Genomic DNA, 19363 nt, shown 5'->3' with positions numbered 1-19363 from the left:
GTGGGGCGCTGGAGGTGGTGGGCACTGGTGGTGGTGGCAGTGGTGGGGCTCTGGTGGTGGTAGGTGCTGGTGGGGCTGCTGCTGGTGGTGGGGCTGGTGGTGGGGATGCTGGTGGTGGTGGGGCTGGTGGTGGGGATGCTGATGGTGGGGGATGGATGTGGGGATGCTGATGGTGGGGGATGGATGTGGGGGGTGGTGGGTTCTGGTGAGGGCTCTGTTGGTAGCGTTGGGGCCCTGGTGGTGGCGAATGGGGCAGGATGCTGATGGGGGTGCTGGTGGTAGTGGGTGCTGGCGGTGCTAGTGATGGTGCGGGGGGTTGGAGCGCTGGTGCAGGGGGCCCTGGTGGTGGGGGGTAGGTGCTGATGGGGGCGCTGGTGGGAGCACTGGTGATGGTGGTGATGGTGGCCCAGGTAGTGGTGGTGGGGCTCTGTTGGGGGCGCTGATAGGGTTGCTGATGGGGGTGTCGGTAGAGGTGATGGGGCGCTGCTGGTGGTGGTCGTGGGGGGGGATACTGCTGGTGGTGGGCTTTGTTGGGCGCGCTGGTGGGGATGGTGGTGCTGCGCGAGGCGCTGCTGGGCACTAGTGGCACTGGTGGGGCGCTGATGGTGGTGGGCTCTGTTGGGGGCGTTGGCGGAGGGGGCGGTGTTGGGGGCGCTGCTGGCGGTGTCCGTGTGTTCGCGGGTGGGGGCAAACAGGCGCTCCACGCGCGCCGCCGCGCCACGTGCTGCGGGGGGGGGGGGGGGGGGAGGTGGTGTGCGCGTGGCGTGGCCGCGGCTGCGCGCGCCGTTCGAGGGGCGGTGCCCTCCGGCCCGCGCGCCCCGCCCAGCCCGCAGCGCGGCGCGGCTCGGCATGGCGGGGCTGCGCTACCCGCACTACGGCGGCTGCTGCCGGGCGGCCGCGGCCATGAACCTCCTGCTCGGCGTCTTCCACGTCCTCCTGCCCTGCTTCCGTCCCGGCGAGGCGCAGGGACAAGGTGAGGGCGCCGGCGGGGCGGCTCGGGGCGGCTCGGGCGAAGGCGAAGGCGAGCCGGGACGTGGCTTGCGTCCCGCCTGTTACCCGCGGAGCCCCCGCGCCCACCCGCCCTTTCTCTCTCTCTCTTTCTGCCCCCATAGCCATCGAGCCCATCCCCGGCGTGGTGGAGCTGTGGCCGGCCGAGGAGGGGGAGCTCCTGCTGCCCGCACAGGTGAGGAGGCGCCGGGGGGCGAGGTTGGGCTGTGGCGGTGGGTTCTGAGTCCCCCCCGCCGCCCCCCTCATCTCTACTGTTCCCCCCAGTCCCCGTCCCCGCTGTCCCCCCATCCCTGCTGTCCCCCATTCCCATCCCTGCTGTCCTCGCTGTCCCCAACTATCCCCCGTTACCATCCCCCCGTCCCTACTGTCCGCCGCTCCATCCCCGCTGGCCCCCGTTCCCATCCCTGCCGTCCCCGCTGTCTCCCCTTCTCCCCATCCCCGCTGTCCCCCATTCCCATCCCTGCTTTCCCCGCTGTCTCCCTCACTCCGCTGTCCCCCCTCCGTCCCCCCTCCGTCCCCGTCCCCGCACCGACAACGCGCTGCCTGCTCTCTGCGGTCTTCTGTCTTTCCCCTCTTTTTGTTGTTTTTTCCTCTCAATGAACACGTTCTTACACGGTGAATCCTGGGTGTGCGCATAACGATTGTGCGTGTGTCAATATCTCAGACCCGCTCAGGTGAAGCTGTTCCCCCCCCCCCCCACAAATGACACATCATTTATGTTGTCGCTCCTCTGGTGGCAGCGTGTTTCTGTTTTGTTTAGCTGCTTTTTTGTTGGGTGGCAACGTGGTTTGTTGCCTTCTGTATGGGAAGGGGAGCCAGTAGGATAAAATGCATGGCCAGACTGGCGAGTGGCGCTGGAAGCAGTGGTCTGGAGTTTATGGCATTTGAGGCAGTCATTTCGCTTGCACTGACAGACTCTGCCATATGTTGAGCTGGGCCTGCCCAGACTTTAAGGCACCAGGCTTGTAAATGGGAAGAAGCAGTCCTTAGGGACATCATCTTGTGCGAGAGGGAAAAGAGAGTAATTTCCCTTAAGCCATTATGTCATTCTCTGCTTAGTTCTTGATACCCATTAATGTAGGGAAAAGCAGCAGAAGTGTTATCTCTCTCCTTACCTTCTTACCAATGCTTCTTACTGAAGCCCAGCGTTTTGTATTGTGATGTTATCTGTTGTGTATACAAATACTTAAAAAATATTTATATATATTATACTGTTCAGAATTTGCCTGATGTGGATGTGTTAGTAGCTAAGGGAAGGTGCAGAGTCTCTGTGCTCAGGGATGCCTAAGGAACTCATCCTTTTGCTTGTGCATTCTTTACTTTGAAGACATTAACATGCGTTGGATGTAGAACTTTGTAATGCAGTCGTTTATAGTTCATAGCGAAGCTGCAACTGAGTGATGATGACGTGATGTTTACTTCCTGAGGAGATTAGGTCCTCTTGGAAAACACTTTGTTCTGGAGCATCCTCATAAAAATAAGCTGTTGCATGGCTGAAGGAAAACCAGGCATGAATGGTCTGTGAACTTGGCGTCGCTGAGGGTATGGTCCTGTTGAATCCTTGCAGCAGGGAAAGGTGAAGCTGAGGCTGCTGTGCCCCTGTCGTTTCCGGAGATGCTGTTAGGTATGCAGAAAAGAAAACAGGTCTTCTGGTTTCAGTTGTGACAGAGTGAGAAGTGAAAATCGTGATAGGCTTGCTGAAATAAAAGGCGGATGTTAAAAGCCAGATGAACAAGTCTCTGAGAACTAGTGGTGCAGCGGCTGCTTTGCATGGCTTTCCCTTCTGAGCTTGGGGACCGCAGCAGCATCTGACATGTCGGTGACTGCAGAAGCTGAAGCAGGAGGGCCTGAGTTCCTCAAACAGGTTTTAAGACCAAAGCTTGGTTCCAGACCCAACCCCAGCACGCAGATCTCTGTTCCCTTGTGGGCTTGGGCTTTATCCAGCACTTCCCAGGCTTGGGGCACGTGGCTGAATTTGAGGCTGCCTTTTCCAGTTGTCAAGGGGAGGAGGAAAGGAGATCTCCCTCTATCGCTGTGGATGTGGTGGGTGATCCTTCCAACACTGCTTCCATGGAGTGATGACTGGTCCTTCTCTGGCTCTTCTCTGGGTGCCTAAGGAGTCAAGGGTTACCCACCCTACAGCTCTGTGAGGTCCTTTGTTGATGAGGGGCATCAGCTTTGGAGATTTGTAAAACTGCTTCATCTATTAACATCTGACTGCCCTTTCTTTGTTAGAGGGATGCTTAAACTCACAAGAGGTTTATTGCTCATCCAGAGGTTTATTGATTGTCATTCTCCACACTCCGCTAAAAAAAAAAGACCGCTACAGGGATGTTGTCTGTGTTCTCTTCCTTGAAAGAGCAGACCTTCACACTTCTACCCTCATAGACTGTTGTTGACCAGTGTTTGTGTACCACAGCAGTAATGATGTGATGATATGGGTCTAATAAGAGGAAGAACTTCCTTGCTTTTGAGTGGATAATAAACGTTGCTTGATAGGGAATATCCAAGAGTTGCTTCATTCATATGTTTAAAGATAGGATTGGGGAAGACTTTGGGAATGGGAAGTGTCCTGGTTCCCTGATCTGGTTCTTCCTGTTCCTTTTTGGAGCAGGGCAGGCAGGAATACAGTATAGGAGAGCGAGGACTTTGCATGCAGAAATGAAAAATCTAGGGAAGGAATCATGCATGCTTTTCTCCCAAAGCATCTTCCTCCTGCCTGGGTGTTACAGCCTCTGAGCAGGGATAGGGATTAGGTTGCCCTGTCTGCCCTAGCCCTCTTGCCTGTTTCTGGTGGGTAACCAGCCCTGATGAATGTTTTTCCCTTTCTGTTGTGGCTTTGCACTATTATCCTATTTTCCATGCATCATCAGCTGCCTGTGACAGAGCAGTTTTGAGCATTCCTTGCTGCCTGCAGAATTTGAGGATGAAAGTTGGATGGGTCAGTAGCCCATTCAGCCATCAGGTTGTCCGCGCATGCTTTTGTTCCAAAAGCATGTAGTGAATAAAGACATGGTGTTGAGAGGCGGGAGGGTTGGGGGTGGGGAAACAAAGCATTTTAATATTTGTAGTAGCTTTCTAGGCCTCTCACAGCATCGCTTTGTCTACGTGAACTGCATGAATTTGCATGCTGGAGCGCAGCCGCCCAGGGCCCCTGCGCCTCCACCCCAGTTGGTCGTGCTACCTTCTGTTTCCTCTTGCTTCCCTTTCATTGTTTGTGCTTCTCGCGTGCCCCCTCACAGCTTCCCTCTTGCATGCATGTGTGCTTTTTCTCCCACCCTCCCCACCCCCGCCCCATTGCTTGTGATCTTTTGATTTCGGCTTCCTCTGAAGCCGGGAGAGCCGTTTGGGGATGGCTCGCCTACTGCTCTTGCTCTGCAGCCGAGCCTGAAGGGTGCCTGGAGCATTGCAGTTGGTGAGGGTGTGCGTAGGCTTGTGCGCCAGAGCTGAGAAGGAGCTGGCTGTACCTAGTGTGCTGACAGTCTTCCACCGGTCTGCAGCTTCCTCTAGAACCGCATTCTGTTTCTTCCTGGGTTTCCTTTTTCCTTTGAGACAAGCTGGGTTTCCTGGTTGGATGTGGTACCCATATTCCCTAGCACCCCTTTCTTGTTGAAGGTGATGTGAAGTATGGGGTAGCTGGAGAGCTCCTGCCTTGCTGGCCTTCTCTTTGCCCTTGACCTCTTTTTTTATAGCAGATGTCCCTGGGGTGCGTGGCTGGATTTTTGTTTTTCTTCCCATAATTTGTTCTCGGTGTGGAAAAATGTAAAGTCTTGCCTGCCCTGATGGCTGGGAGATGCATGGAAAACCAGTGGGATTTTGACATAGAAAATCTCATGTGCAAGAGGCTTGATTAGAACAGTTGTGGGTTTTATTCAGACTCCTTGTAATTTTCTGTTTTTGCTTGTGTTTGTAACTTGTTAATACTTAACTAAATGCTTGGGAGAAAAATTACTTCGTGCAGGACTTGACGCCCAAAGCCCTTCACTATTAAAAGCTCAAAAAGCTCCAGATATAAACAGCCGCATTGTATTTCTTTGCAAAGCTGAGAGGTGGTTAGTAACATTTTTTTTTTTCTGGAAAGAGCCCAAGGAAGAGCACAGTAAAGGTATCAGGCCTGCTCTCTCTATACAGACATGAGTGTATGAAAGAAGCACAAATGCCATTTGTTGTTCATGGTGGACACCACTAAAAAGAGGTATTGAAGGGTCGTGGTTGTGTTTCTGTCTGTCAGAAACTGCTTTGGTTATTCCTGTGAGCATCCAAAGGCAGGGGAAGGCAAGTTGGGTACTTGCAGAGCAGGGCATTCCTTTCAACCCTTTCAGTTTTGAGGGAGGAACTACTTTAAAATGCAATAATGAAGGTTAGGTTCTAGGTCTTGTTATCATGGTTGAAAATGACAGTAGGTCTTGAAAGGTGACATGCACCCAACTGTTTTTGGTGTCAGTGCCATGTTTTTCTGATGTGATAGGTTTTCTATTGTTCCTGCATGTTGCATGTAGGGCATAAGTGAGCTGTTTCATTAGAGGAACGCCTTATGTACATTTTGGTTTGCTTGCACATACTTGGGACGTGACAGTGACTGCCTATTTCAGCTTATTGTGGTTATATTTCAGGTGCTTGAATTTTGGAGAAAGAGAAAGATGCCACATTATTTGCTGTATCATAGTCAGTTACAGACTCCGTGCAAATACAGAGCTGCTGTTTGGGTTTCCACTTTAAAGATTCTGCTCAGTTCTGAAAGATTATTTTATTATTTTTTTTCTTTTCCCATGTTGTGTAGTGACTTGTCTTCAATTCCTGTTCTTCAGTGCAGCTCAGGGACTAATAAGGTTAATTGTTCTGCCAGTTTTGAGGGCTGATGAAGACCTTGATCTTACACATGTATCTGAGATACAAGCACTGCAGTATGTCATTACAGAGGTGCATCCTATCAGCTATGCACAAATTGAATGTACAGTCACCTACTTCAAAGCAGGGTTTGTCTAAAGGCACACAATTTGTGTGTGAAAGCCAGAGACAGACTTGGGGTGGGAATTGTGTTCCTCCTTGGGCTGTTGAAAGGCTCCTCCAGCCTCTGAGCTGAGCTTCTGGATGGTGCTGATAGGACCTAGGGCTGGTTGGCCATGCAGATTATGCAGAAGCTGTCAGCCCAGGCTCTTATGGCTTGTGTGACATGAGAGGGGTGCTTTCAAGGGCTTTCTAGCACAAGATAAGCACCTGCCCATATTCAGGATGAGGTTTAGAGGATGGGGAATTTTTTCATGTCATGGGTAGGTTACTGGGACCTGCGTTTTGGCCTCGGGAGTCGTTCCTTTCCTCCCATGCCCCCGTAGTACTTGTCTGGTGATAACGGTAGCTGGAGAAAACTTTCTTGTGGTCTTTTTTATTTTGTTGGGGGTTTTTTTGTTTTTTTTTTTTTTTAAACCCTACATTTAAGTATGCATGTGTCCTGTGACATATGTAGGAGAGAAGATAGGAGAAAGCTGGACATGGTGCTCTGCATGCATGCTCAGAGTTGAGGGTGTAATTTTTTTTAATTTGTAATTTTTTTTTTTTTTCCACAGTGTCTCCAACCTCCCTTTAAGGGCAAATATACAGAAAGACTGTCAAGTCCTCAAAGTCACCTATATTTCCCTGTCAGTTTTGTTAACGGATTTGGTTATGCTATGGTGAAGGCTGGGCTGCCTCTGTTGGATGAACACATTGTGGCGAAAGATTGACGTTTAGGTGCATCTGGTAGCTTTTGGCTGTAATAGTATTAGCCATAACGTCATTGTTTTGGCCACAATAATGTTAATTAATAATAATATTAACCGTAATTGCTACCTTAGTGTGGTTCTCATTTTGTCCCCCTTCATGAGGCTCAGGTCTTCAGAAATCCTGCTGTCCTGTTCAGTAGACAACTATGGCTGCCTGGTCTGCTAAGCACCTGAAGCCTGCAGAAAGATGTTCAATATTTGTGCAGGGGATTTTTTTTTTTTCCCCACAGCATATAGTGAAAATAGGAGATAGAGTCAAAGCCGGTGAGCTGGGGCCAGTTCCATGATGTATTTACATGGGAAACTTGTAGGAGGGGTGGTAGAAGGTGCACTCTTTGAATTTTAAAAGGTTGGGGGTTGTCTTGTTTGTTTTTTTCCCCTACCCTTCCATTGCTAAGGTCTGTAGCTCGAGTCTTGTGGAACCATCACCTGCAGAAGCAGTAGGTGGTAAAACATACCAGCTGTTCCTGGCAGGGTAACTGTGACCTCTTCCTGAAAAATGTTAATCTCCCTAAAGCTGTCCCTGCCTTCATCAGCGCAGGTTGGGTGGTTGTAGTGTGCTCTGTTTTGAGTTGTACCTCAAGCTTTCCTGGAGATCTCATCCGGTTCAGAGCAGCTACCTGCTTGTTTTAAATGGATTTCCTGCAGGGAGCTCATTGAGCCAATGCTTGAGTTCATTTCTGCGGACAGCTCAATGTGGTTAGTTGTGAACTGCAAGCTGGTACCATTTGACGACTGCGTGTCTGGAGAATTACCTCAGTCCAGCAACTGAGCTAAGCTTATGTGTTTAAGGTTTCTACACTCTCCAGTGTCTGTATGCACTGCTAATCACTGGTAAGATCTGTGTTTGGGATCTCGCTGTCCTTTTTGGAATGTGATACCTTGCCTTTGCTTTTGGTGATACCATGTGATCTGAATTTCAAGGCCTTCTGCATCCTTTTTTCTTATTAGGTATTGCTAATGAAATTTACTGATGGGGGACAGGTAAGTTGAAGGCGGAGGAAACAGTGTTCTGTAGTCTAAGGGCAATTGACAATTTTAGATTGAAATGGTATATGTGAGCAGAATTTTGTATAGATGCATTTGTATGAATGGAAAATGAATCTGTTCAAGCAACTTTTGGGAAAAAAAAATGCAGTAGCTGGGTTAAGTCACCATTTATCTTTTCAAAATGGGCTGAAACCTCAAATGGGATGGCTACCATCCACCTTACTTGATTTGTAAAGGAATTGCTCTAGAATTCTGGATTTCTGAGTTAGTTTTGCAAGCAAATCATGTGGCATCCATCTTTGGAGGCCATAATATGGTACATATGTCCAGTACACCGTGTTGCAATTCTGAGATTTTTATGTAGTATTTTCTCTGTTTGTCAGGCCGATTCAGAGGAGGATGTGGAAGAGCATCCACAAGAGCAAAGGTAAGCAAAAATTAAATGAAAAAAAGAGTATTTAAACTCATTTTGGTTTTTACTTTAGGAAATACTGAAGTGTAATTGGGCAGACAAGTAGAAATGATTTTTTCCTGCTGCATATTAAATAGATGTTTATCACCTGTGGCTTATGATTTTCTCAACTAATGTTGATATTAATGTGTTAGCAAAAATAGTGCAGTGTATATAAGACTGAAATGTCCTCTTGTATCTTACTTCTTATTCTATTTCTAAGCTGTATTTGTTTTGCATTGCTTTTACACAAAAAAATCTGCTTATTAATTATACTGTATTGTATATTTTGTAATTAATTTTTTTATATCAGAAGACAATTTTCCATTCCAAAATTTGCAGACATAAATAGTCTTGGAGTGTTAATGTGTACCAAGGTGGGGAAGGATGTGAAGAAGATTTAAACCCAAAGATTTTATTAATGTGTTGCTGTGGAACATTAAATATCCTGCCTTATTTCTTGAAATCAGATAAACAATAAAGCTCTTAAGAACTGTAGCCTCAACTCTGCTGTTTCTGTTAATATATCGGGCCTCTTGTATTTTGAAGGGTTGGGTAAATAACATCACAGATTATTTTTTAAATACACATTTTGTTTCCTCTGAGTGTCCAGATTAAAATGCTTGGACATCTACCAGTGAAACACTTCCTTCCTTTGGTATGTGTTAATGTGGGTACAGCTTTCAGTGCCATGCCATGCCAGCCAGAAAGATCACAAGACTTAAAATAAACGTGTATGACACCACTGTGCTCTGATGGCTGCAGTTAGCCAGAAATGCTTTTCCCATTTATCTCGCTTTGCCTGTAGCTTGGGTTTGAGAGTGAATAGATCTGATGAAACACAAGCCTAGAGCTGAAAGCTGGCAGAAGGGATAAGCCTGAGGGTGGGAAGGGGATGGTTATGCTGAGTCTGTCCTGCACCACAGCACTTCTTTGAGCGGCTTTCCTCCCCTTTTTCTGCCCCGTTGGGAGCCTGCTTGTCTGAACCAACATCGTATTAGGGCACCTGTGCCTCACTTCTGTGGAAATGACAAAAGATGGTATCGAAGCAGGATGGGAGAATTACTGCTGCCTCTTACAGTTGGTGCTGAGGGTTTGTGATTATTTACTCCCCTCCTCCCCCAAATCCAAGTAGCGGTAAATCATTGAAAGCTGGCATTTTCCCTGCTCAAATACAGAACTTCCTGGTTTTCAGCTGGCGACTCCTATGGTTTTGATGCAAATTTTTCACCGCATGCCTAGGCATGCTCTTTTTATTGAGAGGTAGGCAGAAGGCAGCAGTCTGAACTGGTATGTGTAGTGTGGTTTCTGAGATTTTCCTTAGCAGGCAGAGAGATGTAGTTTGGAGGGTAAAAATAAATCTCCCATCTGGCACCACCTGGAGTATTGTGTCCAGTTCTGGAATCTTCAACATAAAAAGGATATGGAACTGTTGGAATGGATCCAGAGGAAGGTTACAAGGATGATCAGAGGGCTGGAGCACCTCCGCTATGAGGACAGGCTGAGAGAGTTGGGGTTGCTCAACTTGGAGAAGAGAAGGCTCCAGGGAGACCTGATAGTGGCCTTCCAGTACCTGAAGGCGGCGTACAAGAAAGCTGTGGAGATACTTTTTACAAGGGCATGTAGTGATAGGATGAGGGGGAGTGGTTTTAAGCTGAAAGAGGGAAGGTTTAGATTAGACATGAGGAAGAAATTCTTCAAAATGGGGGTGGTGAGGCACTGGAAAAGGTTGCCCAGGGAAGTTGTGGATACCCTCTTCCTGGAAGTGTTCAAGGCCAGGTTGGATGGAGTCTTGGGCAGCCTGATCTGGTGGGAGGTGTCCCTGCCCATGGCAGGGGGGGTGGAACTGGATGGTCTTCAAGATACCTTCCAACCCAACCCATTGTATGATTTTTTCTTGAGGTGGATGGAGTACCTGGCTACTATGGCAATACTAAAAATATTAAGGAAAGATAAATAGTTCTCGAGACTCAGATAGAAAATTGGGAAAAGTGGTTTGACTTTTTTTGTCATCCAAGTGCTTAAACACTTTTACTGGTCATTATTCATTTAAAAAAATGAGCTTGTTTTCTGAAAGTAAAGTTTATAAGGTTCATTTGCATGGATGGAAACATCCTTGTGTTGTCATGCAGAAATACTTCAGGAAACTTGCCTAAACAGGCACTGGTTTGTGTGTATCTTTTCAGTTGTTTTGGTTTGCTACTGTGTGTACTTTGTGTACTGAATGAGTGTTATAGTGTAGACTTAATGGAGAAGACCTTACAAAGGTACTTTAGGAATGCCAGAATTTATTAGTTTCTTTCCAGATTAACTTTCATTCTCTTGGCTTATGTTACTACATGGTGAAATCACGGGGATTTCCTTTTCCTATAGCAGCAAAACTTGAGAGCTTGCAGCATCTCCATCTCTTTGTCTGCCAGCATGCCATGCCCTGTGGAAATCAGATAAAGCTACTGAAATTTGATGTGAAGCCCCAGAAGCAAAGCACCTTAAAGTAGCGGTATGAACAGAAGTTAATGGAGATAGAGAATTCAAAATTTTCCCCAGAGCTGAAGAGAATTCAGCGTCTTGGGGCATAAAGGAGAAAGTCTCTTCCCAAAACATTCTTTTATTCAGTTTTTAATTCTAGGTTAATGACCTCTCTTGGGAGCTTGCTAACCTAATTTAAAAAAAAAAAAAGTGAAGTATTAATCTGTTAACTGACTTCCTGTGCATGTGCATCACAGGATCTGCCGTTTGGGGTAGACTTATTGATTTGCTGTTGGTTTTGTGACAAGTGCACAAGGTGGGATGGCTGTAGTCTCATTATTTCTGCCTTAGGTTTAGCTTTAACAAATACAGAAGTTTGCATGGAGGTAGCAAAAACCATTGTCAACGTAACAATTTTTGTTGAGGGCTATTTTGGAGCCGAATGAGAAATGGATGGTTTAGAGGTCCATGGGTTTGCAGCTGTCCTGAGTGAGAAAGAGGTAATTAGCAACTTCTTAATTTCCAGCCTAGGACTCCTGTCTCTCTGATTGCTTGAGTGCTACCATAAGTTGCTTTCCACTATTTTGTGTGACTCTGAATCAGACTCTGAAGTAAGAAATGCTGGACAGTAGATACTGGAGTTGCTGTACTGCTGCAGGCCACAGTCTTTCATAGAATTAAAGCCACATGTATTTGGACTAGCCGTATTAAAAAAGCTTCAAGTTTCCTCAAAACCCTCTTTTTTACATTTGAATGTCAGCAGTAAAAAGAGGCCATCCAAGAAGTTAATGACAAGATTTCTTTTGGTTTGCTTTTTTTCTTGTTCGATTGTTCAGTTACCATAGCTCGCAGTAGCAAATTTTGAAGATTTAGGTGCTTGCTTTTTTGTTACGTTTTGCTAAAGCAGCATAATGAGTCAAATGCAGAAGTTTGGCACTGATAAAGGCACGGTACTGTGAAGTGATGTGCACAAATGATGCTATCAAAATTTCTAGCTTTCCACTTCAAGGAAGTAGATATTGGACTACCAAGAGAAAAACAAAAAACACATGTATGACATTCTTAATGCTTGGTTTTGAGCACTTCCGGAGGGAGCCCTTTGAGGATCCAGTTTCCCAGCTGACAGTGCATCAGAAAACACATGTGGCATGTGTACTTTTATGTGATGTGCATTAATTGTCCATGAGAAACAAAAGCCACACAATACTAAGAGCATGGTATGTAATTAGTGAGTAAGAGGATATTTTCCAGCCTTCACCCGTGACAGTTAGGGCATATTTTGCTTTGAGTGAACAGGCATTAACTGCTAGGAAAATTGTGAGTGTGATGCAGTTAGCTCAGTCAAGCATTTCTGTTCAATTTGCCTTTGATCGCTGTGAGCGTTTGACCCCATGGACTGGAGCTGCTTGGGACAGTGGATGGTATTGGCTCCCAGTGGGTTTTGTGCTAGGGTGATGGTGCAGCCCTGGGAGTGACAGCTGGTGCCTGGCACTTTGGCATCTCCCAATTGCCAAGTGAGATTACTCCTAATCCTGTGATTTTTGTTGTGTCTGTGAGATAGTGCTCCAGACATGGAAGAGAATCTGGAAGGTAAAGGTGACCATGGAGTACCTTACTAGTTTCCTGAAAGACAACAGAGCAGTTAAGGTGCATGGACTGCAAAATTACTCAGAGGTTTAGCAGATACTTGAAGAGATGTAGTTACAAATTTGCTTCAGGAAAAATCTAAGACTGGCTGGGGAGAAGGAGCCTGCTTCACGTTGTGAAGTCATCTGTGACGGATTCTCACTGGCCACAACTTCATGTAATCTCCAGTCTAGAGGTGCAGATCAGTCTGGCGCCGTGGGTGAACTGTTAAGACTCTTCAGAGGTGACTTGCCCTTCAGAAGAGCTTGTGGTCCTAGTGCCATAATTTCTGACAAACCAGTTCTTGGAAAGTAATGGCATGGGACTTGTGGTATGCCTGTGTTCCAGATAACTAGCTAAGGTGGTGGCTGGGGCAGTAAAAGAAAGATTGAAAAGTAGGTTAGGACCAATTAGATTTTTTTTCCTTCTTCTATTTCTTACTGAAAAAAAAAAAAAATTGATTTTGTGCTAGAAAAAGTGAATATTAAAGAAGCCGATTGTTTTGTTGTGTTTACTTTCTAAATATCTTTAGTGACATCAAATTGAGTATCGATCAAGAAAGTGTTTCAAAATGAAGAGCTGAAAAGTAGTTTTGAGAGTGTCAGCAAGTGCTTAAACTGTTTGAAAGGAACCTTCCTAAACCAATATTTTCAATCTAAGCTTGTATTGAGTACCACTAACCATTTAGATTATCGTTAAACTTATGCCCTGAAAGTATTTGAAAAATTTACATGAAGACTTTTCCTGGGATGTGCACTTGGTTCTAACTTGTAATAGTGACAGTTACTTTTATTAAGTTTTCAATAGTTTTACTTTCTTTTTTTCTTTTTTTAACAAAAGAAGCAGAAATCTATGCGTGCATTAAATAAAAATAGAGAAAATCTGCATTTCTTGAGGAAAAGCTTTTTAGTTACCATTAATGCACTGGGGTAAAGTAACATGTTTCTACACTACAGAATGGATGTTCTTACGGGGATGCACCGAAACCTTCTTTGGTATTAGTTATGTTTTGTTTTTATAAGACGCTCATGTTGCGTTCTACTTGCAGTATCACCAAGGGACTACAAATGTTAGGTTTTACTGGATGTGTAAGGAAATGAAATCTACTTTATATACTCCTTAGAAGTAAAGGAGTGGAAATGAGATGCACACTCCTACCTGTTATGCTTGGGTGAAAAATCCCTAAGAGAATGCCTCTGGGGAACATAGAGGATGATGTGAAGCTACAACGAAGAAAAAACTTGCTGAAGAAAATTGCTGGAAGGTCAACAAAGTTGGACGTTCTCTTGCAGATGAAGAAATGGATTATTTTGGAAGGAACTATTAGTGTTACACTTTCTCTCCTTCCTTACATTTCTGCCAGGCACAGCCAGAGTGACAGGCTGAACTCTTGCTTCTTTAATCTCTGTTTTGTGTGTTGTAATTTATTCACTGATGAACTTCCCCTTACTGAACTTTGTATTAAATGCTCTTAGGGACAGCTGTGCTGTCTTGTGCATTGCTTCTTCCCAAATGTTGGGCCTTCTGAAAAATTGTGTTGCTGCACTGCTGATACAGGGATCAAACAACCTACTTTGCATGGCAGTGCTGTGTGCTAGCAAATGAGTCAGCTGTCTATTTATTTATTTGTTTCTAAGTTGCTTTCAGACAGTTCTGAGCTGAGAGCAGTGGTCTGTACAGTGTTTCACTGCAGCCTGAGGAGCTAACGCTATGGCTTTCTAGAGTTGCAAACGAGATGGTCTTGCTACATTTTGCAAAGAGCAGTCCAACTGTTTATCTGTCCTCAGCATAGATCCTAATTGACGTTATCTGAAATATTTTAAAGGTGATGCGTGGCTGGATTTAATTACACTTTGATACGTTTTTGCAATCCTGCTCATCATTAAAATCTTATCTGCCTACAGTGAAAAACTGCAGGTGTGTATGTATTTCCACTCACTGTTGTGAGCCCTCTTGGGCTGGAAGGTGCCTGTGGTCAGATCAGGGGCTGATTTGTACGTTGACTTGTATGTAGAGATAAAACGGTCTTTCTCATCTGGGACACAATTTGAGTTTGAGAAATGATGATGGTCGTGGTGTGGTAATTGAGAATTGGCACTTGTGCTTTCGTATGGCTCACGCTGCCTTGAAGAGTCACACAGGCTGTCTTCACCCCAGTTTCTATACTGATAAAAATATCAGGCAGTGAAGTCTCCTCTCAGCTAGAGCTGTGAGTTTATTGCTTGCACAGGGATTAGCATGTGTGAAGGAGCTGTATTTGTGGGTATATGCTAAAGGAGTAAACTTTCTTATGTGTATTGACGTATCTTAGATGGACAAAGAAACTGAGCTTTACATTTTCGTGTCCTTATGTTAATAATTACTTCACTTTCTTTTCCTACTTTCTGAGCTTTCTGTGTCTCCTGCATATCTCTTGTGTACCTTTTTATGGCATCTGCTCATTCTTTTCAGGTTCTATCCAGGCCATGCCTGAAACTAGCTTTTGTATATTGCAAGAGGAAGAGGTTGTCTTGCGCTCCCCAGTGCTGTCCTCTGCCTTGTCCAGTTGTACAAGTTGTTTTAAAAAACTCCTCTGGATTAAAAGCACTTATTGGTTTCATTTTCGCCAGGTTAACATTTACCTGTGACTGTTCTCTGATCAATTTTCCTTTTGCATCTTGTAGCAGTGTCACCTTAAAATGTGTACAGAAGTCCTTCCTTGGTCTCTTCCTCCTCCTGTGCTGGAAGGATGCGGGACTTGATACTGAAGCTGTGTCTGGCAATGCAGCTCACCTGCATTACAGACTCTCTTGTGTTTTCTCAAATAAGCTGCTTCGAGGGAGACCTGTCGATATATCAGTGTGGCTCTGGTCCACACATCATCGCATTTTCCTGCTCCTTCCTTGGTCCTTCTCTCCCTTTTCTTCCACCTGCCTTTTGGCCTGCTGTTGAGGTGGCTGGTGATATGGTAGTACTTGTGCCAAGGCAGGCTTTCTGCTCCCTTATCTGCTGCAGTGCAGGAGGAGCTGAGGAGAAGTCCAGCCAAGTGTGCTCTGCTCACTGTTGGAGGGATCAGTGAACAGCTGAGTCCCCCAAAGTTTGGGGCTTGAGAAGGAGAGCGTCTTGTTGTATGTTGGGAGTAATCAAATCAGTGGCTGATGGGCAGGACGTGAATAAAGCATTTGCATCAGTGTGATGGGTTGTCTTGGAGGCAGTCAGTGGGTTTTGGGAGGATAGTGTGGCAAATCACACAGCCTCCCACTGTATGGAAAATTGAAAGCAACTGCAGACACACACACACACATATCATGTGTTGTCCATGGTTTTAAATTTTTTTCAGGCTTTTGATAAACCCTTGTAGCCTGTGCTTTTGAGACAAAGTTCACCCAGAATGCATGGTCTTTAGAGTTAGTTCAGTCTTGATCTGAGTGGCTGGAACAAGGGCATATGGTGTCTTATTTTGCAGTCTGTGTGTGTTTCAGTACTGGCTGCAAAGCTTGTGCAGGAGCTGAGACAAGTCTCGTGGTAGCAAAGACTTGTTGGTACAGTCATTCAGCAAACACACGCAGAGGGTCACCTCTTAATGCCAAGCAGCCGCATGCTGCGAGCACTCTGCAAATCCCATCTGGAACATGGCATTTTTTTTGTTAAACTTAACCTGCCTTGTTTTGAAAATGGGAATATTAAGACACATTTTTGTGTATTTAGAGAAAAGAAAAAAAAAAAAAAGGAAAGCAAACAGCTGCTGTGGCATGTTTGTCCTTGTCCTAGTCATTATAAACTTAGTGTCCCCTGAGTCCGTCCATGCTTCTTCTATAATAAAAGTAGTTCAGAGTAGGAACTCTTTTCTTATGCTTCTGCTTTTGCATTTTAATACGATAATAATAGGTTTCAGATGATTTTTGGGCAGTGGGCTACAGAAGATTTAGCTTTATATATATACATTTATTATTAATAAATTATTTTTACTTCCCTAATAGCTGCTTCTTAGTTGCCCTTAAGAAGGCTTAATTTGCAGTAATTTTCATTTTACTGTTATGCAGTTAAGTGATAGACATCTGGAATAACAGACCAATGTCAGCAGTCTGGAAACTGACAACCTCATTTAGCCTCACAGTTTTTCTGCTGTTGCAGACTGTCAAATTATGACAAAACAGGAAAAAAAACCCCAAAACAACAGCTTGCTCACCTTCAGGAATTTGCAGGCACTCCACTTCTGAATCATCAACCCTAGCATACTGGCGTGGTTTATAACCTGGGTGTAAAGTTACCTGACCTCTATCAGATGCGGTATAATAAAGTGTTATAGGCAGTGCTTTTACCTGCCTCTCATCTTCCTAGAGACTCAAATGTAATACAAACCTAGTTTATAATGCTTTATAATGCTTCACGTATTTTGATTTGACTAGGAAATATGCTCTGGGTCAGCTGTGTTTCTGCCCTGGCAGTGGCTCTGAGTGCATGACTGGTAGGCAAGTAGGTAAAGGAGACTTTTCAGTAATTTTGGTGTTTGTTATGGTAACATAAGTAAAAACATGGGCAGGAAAACAAAGCAAATAGCTCATGTTTACCAGTTTCAGTTCAATCTTGGTTATAAATTCAAGCCTAAGTTTTAAAAAACATCTGTTGCATTGACTTAAGTGTAATTTTTTTAATCCATTTTCTTCGATAGCAGCTTTGGGAAGAGGCTTTTTCTTTGTGCAGAATGACCGACTCTTCTCTTCATCAGGAAAAAATAGTCGTATTAAGGGAAAGGAAAAGTATATCACTATTACACTTGCATGTGACAACTGTGTATTAACTCTTTTGCAAAGTTCTGAGTACTTACTGCAAATATTTGCTTTATACAAGACAAGAGTTTACTTTAATCAAATAAGTTAATTGCCTAGGAGAAATATGTGGTCAGTATGAATGATTTAGGTGTCTGCTTGTCCTCTCGGGGTACCACCATTCTGTGTTATGTCCAGGCTGCCAGCTGAGATAAGGAAGAAAGAGGGCAAAACTGACTGTGTTAATAATCACCTTATCTTTCTCTCCACCTCCTGTCCCCTGAATGGTGTACAAATAAAGCTGCATATTTGTGCATGTGTGCCTTAGTAACTTTTAGAAAGTGCCATGGAAATATAATTCGAGGAGGACAACTCAGGATATCTTTTACGTGTGTGTGTACAAAACAGACCTTACTTTCTATAGAACAAATGGACTCTATGTAAATTTTAAATACCAGAATTCCTCAATCGGTAACAATCACTCTGAACAATTTTTTTTGCTCTGAATTATGAGGAAAAGGAGAGAGAAGGGTAAATATTTTCCAAGAGGAGGGTATGAAGTAGCCCTCTGTTCTCATTTTTGGTGAGGTTCTCTTCTGATAACCTCTTGTCTGCTTCAAGCTACTGTTACAGTACGTAGTGAGCTGTGGTCAGGGGTTTACCATCTTACCCAGCCCAATACCAGAACTCCACACATGTCAAAATTAAGAAATCTGAAGTGGAAAACAATGCTTTTTGTTACTGCCTGATAAAATCCAACTTCATGAAGAAGCTTGGAACAGGACACAGTTAAGACTGTCTATTATGTCCAGTGCTGTTGAAAGCACAGGCTGTTGTCGTCTCTGGTTCATGGTTTTCTTGTGCTTCAGTTAGAAATTAGACTTTCTGAGCAAGAAAAAGTTTTGTTAAAATGTTTGTTTGCAACAGCATGCTCCTGGGAAGTGCGGAAAACAACTCAATATTTTTTTATGCCTAGAAACTGCTCTGTCGTATGATGGCACGGTGACAGTAACGTAGCTGAGGTTGCATTATAAAGGACCTCAGTTTCTTTGCAGTCCTAGGGTTTGAAGTTGGTCTGGCCTTTGGAGACACTTGTATATGAATAGGATGATAATTTGACACACTTCAAAATGCCTGGGGAGGCATTCAGAAACTTGAATGATATATATGAAGAAGGAAAAGTGACCTTAAGTCAAATTTGTTGTGACCTACATTCTCACTATTTCTTTGCATTTATAAATGATTATATATCGCTTTCCAACTTTTTAAATTGCTGTTCATTGTTTTAATGTTTCTCTCTTGGACCTGGTTATTTTCTGTGAGAGACTGAGGCATAAAGAGATAAATGACCAGTTTGTAATCTGCTAATCTTAGTTTCTGCTATTATCTGCCTTGTTGGTAGCACGTACGTATATATGTCCTGAGTGGGAATTTCACAGCTTTTTTTAATCACATGTGAATGCCGATACCTGATCTAGTGAAAGTTGTTAATCCCTCTTGATTTACTGTTCTTTATTGTTCTTTGTGCCCCCTCGACGCTGCCATGTTCTTACAACCCTGTTTTCCCTACTGATTTACTGGAGGGCTTCTCCTTATCACCCGTGCAGTGGGTATATGCTAGAAAAACTTTTGCGGGTCCTAAGAGAGGATCCAAAATTTGACTGTTTGTACAGACTCTCAGATTTCCAGAAGCTCTAGAGACAGTCTTTGAGTCACTGCTGTCAGCTCCTGCATGCTTCTGACAGTGTTTGGCAAGCAGTGGATCCAAATGTTAATGTTTTTTTTAAGATTGTTGGCATGTTGAGGACTTGACCTTTCTTGTGAAGCTACTTCAGTTATTCCTGCCATTTCTGGTTATCAGAATTAAGCCAAAAAAAAAAAAAAAAGCTACTGGTGCCCTAAGTGCCAGGAAATGGCATCTCTTTGCAGTCCTGCAGCTGTAGGTATTTGTTTCTTATCAGTGAGAACTGAAATTAGTTCAGCAATCAGTCATGTATCAAAGTGAATTTGGGCCATATGTGTAGATATGTATTTGCTTGAATGCGATCTCCTGGCATTTAGGACATTGGGCTGCGTTTGTTGGAGCTGTGTGTTGCACAGCCGTTGGGAATACACTTGGAACAAAGAGGGACTTTGGAAACTTCTTTGACCCTGAGCCAGCGGTCTCAATGTGGTGTGTTTAGCACTAGTGAGAGAAAAAACAGATGCATGCTTATTTTTGTATTATTTGCTAGGAAGATCCTTTGTGTGGTTTCTAAGATCTTGACTTTCCTGTGTATGACGTTCCTTTTAGCCCCATTGCTGCAGTGCAT

The 19363-nt window shown here is 44.5% G+C and overlaps 1 protein-coding gene across 3 annotated transcripts in view; it reads left to right on the top strand.

Annotated features, from left to right (window-relative positions):
- The first annotated feature begins 812 nt into the window (after positions 1–812).
- TMEM131L (transmembrane 131 like) overlaps positions 813–19363 on the top strand; it is an 87103-nt gene continuing 68552 nt past the window's right edge. For all 3 annotated transcript variants that reach the window (XM_054064774.1, XM_054064776.1, XM_054064773.1), the window contains exons 1-3: positions 813–973; positions 1113–1183; positions 8141–8184. In XM_054064774.1, coding sequence (XP_053920749.1) covers positions 850–973; positions 1113–1183; positions 8141–8184 — 239 coding nt within the window. In that variant the 5' untranslated portion in view covers positions 813–849. The remainder of the gene's footprint in view (positions 974–1112; positions 1184–8140; positions 8185–19363) is intronic.

This window comes from Cuculus canorus, chromosome 4 (assembly GCF_017976375.1).
Source record: "Cuculus canorus isolate bCucCan1 chromosome 4, bCucCan1.pri, whole genome shotgun sequence".
NCBI lineage: Eukaryota > Metazoa > Chordata > Aves > Cuculiformes > Cuculidae > Cuculus > Cuculus canorus.
This window is presented reverse-complemented; position numbering and strand designations above follow the sequence as displayed.